Source organism: Coptis chinensis, chromosome 6 (assembly GCF_015680905.1).
Source record: "Coptis chinensis isolate HL-2020 chromosome 6, ASM1568090v1, whole genome shotgun sequence".
In the NCBI taxonomy this organism is placed as follows: domain Eukaryota; kingdom Viridiplantae; phylum Streptophyta; class Magnoliopsida; order Ranunculales; family Ranunculaceae; genus Coptis; species Coptis chinensis.
This window is the reverse complement of record NC_141461.1, coordinates 56,003,534-56,009,902: the sequence shown is the minus strand read 5'-3', so window position 1 is coordinate 56,009,902 and position 6,369 is coordinate 56,003,534. Positions and strand designations below refer to the sequence as shown.

General features: G+C 38.6%; 1 protein-coding gene across 1 annotated transcript; it reads right to left on the bottom strand.

Annotated features, from left to right (window-relative positions):
* Positions 1-3,161: 3,161 nt before the first annotated feature.
* LOC147493671 (uncharacterized) lies at positions 3,162-4,799 on the bottom strand. The gene is made up of 2 exons (XM_086567902.1): positions 4,224-4,799; positions 3,162-4,025 (listed from the first exon to the last, which is right to left on the bottom strand). The coding sequence occupies exons 1-2, from the start codon at positions 4,797-4,799 to the stop codon at positions 3,162-3,164; spliced, it is 1,440 nt and encodes a 479-aa protein (XP_086424028.1).
* Between the last annotated feature and the right edge of the window lie 1,570 nt (positions 4,800-6,369).

Sequence of the window (6,369 nt, the reverse complement as noted above, 5' to 3'; positions counted from 1 at the left end):
GATGCCAAAAACTACTGTGCGCAGGCTCGTGAAACGGATAACTACATATGGACATCAGGCCATTAGCCATTCAGTAAATATTTATGACCACTCACCTTGAAACTCATCTACCTCTATCGATGATGGAAGACCGCTCAGAATCACTTTAAACGATCTGGGAAGGCCGCTCGGATTCACTCTAAACGACCTCGTCAAACTGCTGCAAGTTGTTCTAAACGATCTCTTCAGATCGTTTGGATCTATAGACCAGCGATCTGTGGAGGTCATTAAGGCCAGTTTCGTCTGTGCATGGTATATAGTATGTACATGGTATATGGTATGTAGCATCCCAAATAATGGATGGTATATAGTATGTATCATCCTTACTTTGGCAGACTAAAAGGATACTATATGCTATACTTTGGCAGTTCATTTGAAGATCTACAACATTATCAAAAATCATTTAGAATGTAATTAAATTCATAACAACTTTTGACAAGATTACACTTAGTCAATTGAGCTGATTTTTAACATTTAGGTGTTCTTCATCAAGTGATATATCTCTCTACAAAAAATTAGCCCTTAATTCATATCGAAGGTCAACTTTTAGGAGTGGAGTAACTTTGGAGTCATTATAAGGTGGAGTTAATATAACCATTCCCATCAACAAAAGGATATATATCCCCTTTTATATCTCGGTTTATGGGGTACATGATATATTGCTCGAATTCGATATTTTCGTCCTTGCCCCAAACTGATTTAAAAAAAAAAACAATATAACACAACACAAAGGCAACATAAAATTAACCAAAATCTAGTGTTAGATGAGTGCATAGTAAACCAAGTGCGATGAGTGCATAGTGATGGAGTTCTCATTCAGAGAAAAAATATAGTGCGTAGTTTCCCAAAATGAAGTCCAGAGTTTAGTTCATGATAAAAATTATCCATAATAAACCAAGTGCGAAATATTATACAACTGCCATTAAACTACTAAGTTGTATTCCTGATAATACTGTCATAGAAATACACTTGCCAAATAGTAAACAACGAGTTCTATGTATTCATGATGAGAAAAAACCGTTTGGTAAAGGAAATTGCGAAATGTTAAAATGGCCACTGAATCAACCCAAGTGCCAAACCATAATAAAATAAAATATCTAAATAAAATAAGTTAACAAGTAGGACCTAGTAAATCATCTTGGAATAATTCATAAGACAACAATAGCAATGAATTTTATCAGGAGTACATAATAACACCCAACATTAAATGATTGGAAGAAGATACACGTGTCCCTTTAACGCAAACCATCCTCTCTCTAAGGCTTGTTGTAGCTCACCTGAAAAATTATATAAAAAAATCGTCAACTGGAGGACTAAATGCAAAAATCAAGATCTATTGTCGAGCTAAATTAGATAGAACAACGACAGGAACATGATGGAATACCTGATTAACAACACATTCAAACTACTCCTCATCACCATCTGCTTCACTCTCAACTTCCTCACTGTCAGCATCGACTTCACTCTCAACTTCCTCACTGTCACCATCTGCTTCTGTCTCACCATCCTCATTATCATTACCATCTTCCTTCATATTCATATCTACTTGGACCCTCTTCTACCACTCGTCTTCCTCAGGAGCCTCCAGACCCTCATAATCGGATGGGATATAGTCTGAACGCCATCAAAAGGAACTGTCTGTATTGAGTTCCAAGGAGGACGGAAAGTTTGTGCATATCTTCTTCAAGTATTCTACCACCAAGTCCAGTTGGGATTTTGTACCCAGTGCTAGCCGGGACTATTTTGTTTGGGCAGTATTAGGGACTATTGGGTAGTCGTTATCACTATATTGTTCGTGAAAGGAAATGCTTGTACTGAGTTCCAAGGAGGAGGGAGGAAAGTTTGGGTATGTCTTCCTCAAGTATTCTACCACTATGTCCAGTTCGGATTTTGTACTCTGCATTAGCCGATAAATGTCTTTTATTTTGGCAGCAATCATTTCTATTGGGGAGTTGTCATCACTGTCTTGTTCATACACATGCCTACTTGTCATCCTCGAAACATTCAGTCGGCTAATAGGGGAATCATACTCAATATACATATAATGGGGAGGAACACCAGCGCCTGTGATGATTTTGCTGATAAGAATGCCATGAGGCATACATATATTCTTTTTGCTTCTACTAGAATGCTCTACAATGTTATGCTAGATTATAGTTCCCAAGTCGAGTTTATACCCTTTCCACATTGCATTGATCAGATAAAGCCCAAAGTCGTTGATGTGGTTAAAATGACCACATTTTGGCAAGACAGTTGAGAATAATATCCGATGGAGAATACGGAACTGCAGCTTCATCCTAGTCGATGGCAGACTGTTTTCATAAGACCCCACTCCAACAAACTTGGCAATAAAATCTTTGTAATGGTGTTGAAAATTGACCTTCAATAGATAAAGAAGATGAACGTCTCCTCGAGAAACCTGAAAGGTTGACGTGATGCTTGCCGGAGTAACTACAATATCTTTCCCCCAGACTTTTGTTTTGAAAATAAGGTTATGCATTTCCACTCCATGAATATTTGCATAAAATAACTTGACCAAATGGGGGTATGCCACTCCCTTTATTTTCATCAAGTTTTGCCAGTTCATCCTCTCGATCCATTTGTTCATAATATTGTCACCGATCTCATCGAGCAAAACCTCACGTTCCAAGGCCAACAGTCTATTATTACAAATCTCTTCCATGTATGTTGCATAAGCCGACGGAGATAATGAAATCTTTATGAGAAACCCATAACTGAACTTCCACGGTCGGGCCCCTATTACCAATGGATGAGAAGGCCTCTTTAAACCGCACCATAATACTATATTTAGTTCTAAAGAACCTAAATTGGAAACTGGCTCAAGAAGACTACATCAGTAACAATTTAATCAGTTTGCTCAATAAGTGCAATGTGAATAGAGCTTAAATTTAGATCTAACAATGTTTGACATAATACTTGGTTCCACTTCCAATTAAGCATTTTATTTCATGATCAAGTATCAAACTTGATGGGGTTAACTAAATAACTAGTAACTAGTATTTGACAATTTAACAAGTTCTATGTCTACACAATATACTCAAAACATAATTTAACACTTAATATAATTTTTTTTTTCAAAAGTATAGAGGTTATGGCAGACCTCAACCTGTATTAGAAGAAAATCTCAAGGACATCGTTCCTTTTCTATCCTCCTCCACAATACTATGTAACTTTAGATCAAGAGGTGGAGTAAAAGAAATGACAAGCTTATCCCGAGATTTGTACAACTTTGAAAGATAGTCAGCTACCTGATTACCCTCTCTATATACATGCTTAAAAGTGCATTTAACAAAAAGCCTACTTAGAAAAGCTATTTGGGCCACTATGTTTGCACAGTACCATGGGCTTTGGCCTGAATCCTGAATGCTGTGGATAGCTCCTGAAGAGTCCGAGTTCACTTCTAACTTGGAGATACCTTGCGCTATCGCAAGTTGAAGACCATTTGCTATCGCGAGAAGTTCCTGATATACAACTGACGTTTTAGGTGAGCTGCCAGCATACGCCAATTTAACATTCCCAAGATTATCTCTGATGATCCCTCCAAAGCCATTGCCATTGTCTTGGACCGAGCCGTCAGTATTGAGCATGTATGCGTCTTCCTCTAGTGGTGTCCAAGAGATCCAGTTGGAGATTGGATTCTTGAAATTTAGCTTCAGCCCCAATCTTGCAGCCAATATTCTAAGAGATGCAGATTCCTTCACGTTAGTTAGATTCTGCTGAAGATATAGCTGCATATTGGACATGATCTTGATACTTAACTGTAACGCCGAAACCTTTAGATTTTTTTTCTTTCTTTGATTTCGCTCACACCATATTTCATGTAATGTAGCACCAATACATGCCTTATAGATATCATCACTAGGGGAGTTGATTCTACATAGAAGAAAGATCTTGTACCATTCTTCAGTAGATCCCTTTACATCCCCTCCTATCCCAAGTCTACTCTTAACAGATTCCCATACATTCTATGAGTATTGACAATCAAAGAATAAGTGCTTGGAGTGCTCTGTTGAAGCATTACAGAGACTGCATTCAGAGTGTTGTAGCACTTTCTTTTTGATCAGCCTGTCTTGCGTAGGAAGGGAGTTTGAGAGTAACTGCCATAGAGTGAATGAATGTTTTGGTACAGAGAGCTTCCCCCACACCACTCTATACCATTTTACCTTTGTTCTCACTTTTCTTAGCACTGAGTATGCTGACTTCACTGTGAAATCCCCCGTGGTACTAGGGGCCCATACCACTTCATCCTTCTCCAGATATCTATTAACTTCAGTCCCCAGGATAATATTCTTGATGTGTCCATCTGGGAGAGAGGTAATAGCTAAGGACCATTCGCCTTGCTCCAAAACATCACTAACCTTTGCTGCCTCGTTAAGATTAAAAAGATTTCTTGCTTCTGATATCTCCCATAGAGGTTTGCTTGAGCACCATAGGTCATGCCAGAACCATGTATTAGTGCCATCTACAATAATATACTTAATATGATTCTTGGCTATATCTCTGTGCTGTAGGATTCCTCGCCAAACCCATGAGCAGCTAGAAGGAATTCTCATAGTCCAGAAATAGTGTTTTTTGATCTGCTGGCTCCATGTCCAATTTGCCCACAAAGAGTCCTCTTTCACTGCAATTCTAAAAACCAAGCCACAGTATGCAGCCTTATTCCATGTTCGTGCATCCGTCATGCCTAAACCACCCTGTTCCTTTGAGAATCTAAGAGCTTCATGACTTGCATGATGCATTTTGTTTGTCATGCTAGGTCCAGACCAAAGGAATCGATTGCAAATCTTGGAAACCTTGTCAAGCACTTTCTTTGGGAGGACAAAAGTTTTGGACCAATAAACTTGAAATGAGGAAATAACTAATTGAATGAGTTCAAGTCTACCTGCTCTTGACAAGGTTTTATTCTTCTAGTTTGAAATTCTGGAGGTTAAACGTTCCACCAATGGGAGACAATCTCTTATTCCAAGTCTTGATGACGTCAGGGGAAGCCCAAGATTGGAGATTGGGGGAGATATGAGAGAGATACCCAATGCATTTGTTAAGTCTTCACCCGCAGCTGAGGACATACAACCAACAAGTAAATTGGATTTGGCCGAGTTTATATTCAGTCCTGTAACTTGAGAGAATTTATGGAGTATCTCCTTCACAGCTAAAATGGAGTCCATGTCTCCTTTGCATAAAAGAAGAGCATTGTCCGCAAAAAACATATGAGAGATACTTAGTTTTTTGCACTTAGAGTGGGGATGAATCTGCCCAGAGATGAGAGCTTGCCTTAGTAGTCCAGAGAGGATTTCCATTACAAGAACAAACAAGTATGGCGAGACAGGATCACTTTGCCGCAAACCTTTTTCACCTTCAAAGAAGCCTTCAAAGGTGCCATTTAACATAATGGAATATGTTGGAGAGCAATAGCACATTGTAAGCCATTCTACGAAGAGAGGGGGGAAACCAAAGTTGTGCAGAATCATTTCCATGGCCTTCTAATTAACAGAATCAAAGGCTTTCCTGATATCAATCTTGATAGCACAGTTTCTAGATCCATGTTCCCTTGAGTAACCTCGAATCAATTCATGGGCCAGAATGAGATTATCTTGGATGTTTCTTCCTGGTACAAAGGCAGACTGAGCTCCAGAGATTAAGAAAGTGATACAGTCCTTCATCCTGCTTGTAAGAATCTTAGTAACACATTTATAAATAGTATTACAACAAGCAATAGGTCTGAATTCATCAACCTTAGAAGGGGCAAGTGATTTGGGTATTAAGCATAGTAAAGTAGACTTAGTACCTCTCTGGATGACTTTATGAGAAAAAATATGCTTAATTGCAAGAATGAAATCATTACCCACTATGTCCCAGGATTTCTTGAATAAGAAGGCATTAAACCCATCTGGACCAGGGGTTTTGTTGTCCTCCATAGAGAAAATAGCTTGCTTGATTTCCAAGTCTGTGATATCCTTCACCAGATTGTTGGCCATATCTGAGGTTAATCCAGGGAGATCGAGCTGCTCTAAGAACTGAAGAGAGCATGTAGATAGAGAGGTTTCACCCAAGATATCAAAATAATAAGATATGAATGTTTGGGATACATTATCTTGACCTTCTTGCATATCTCCTTTTGCATCAATAATAGACCAAATGTTATTTCTGGTCTTCCTTTCTTTGACAGAGTTGTGAAAAAATGCATTGCATTTGTCCCCAAAAGATAGCCAATCAGTGTGGGTTCTTTGCAAAAGATCATGTTCTTCCATGAGCATGAGAGAACAGAGCTCCGACCTCTTTACTCTTTCAAGATTAAAAAGATGAATGTCT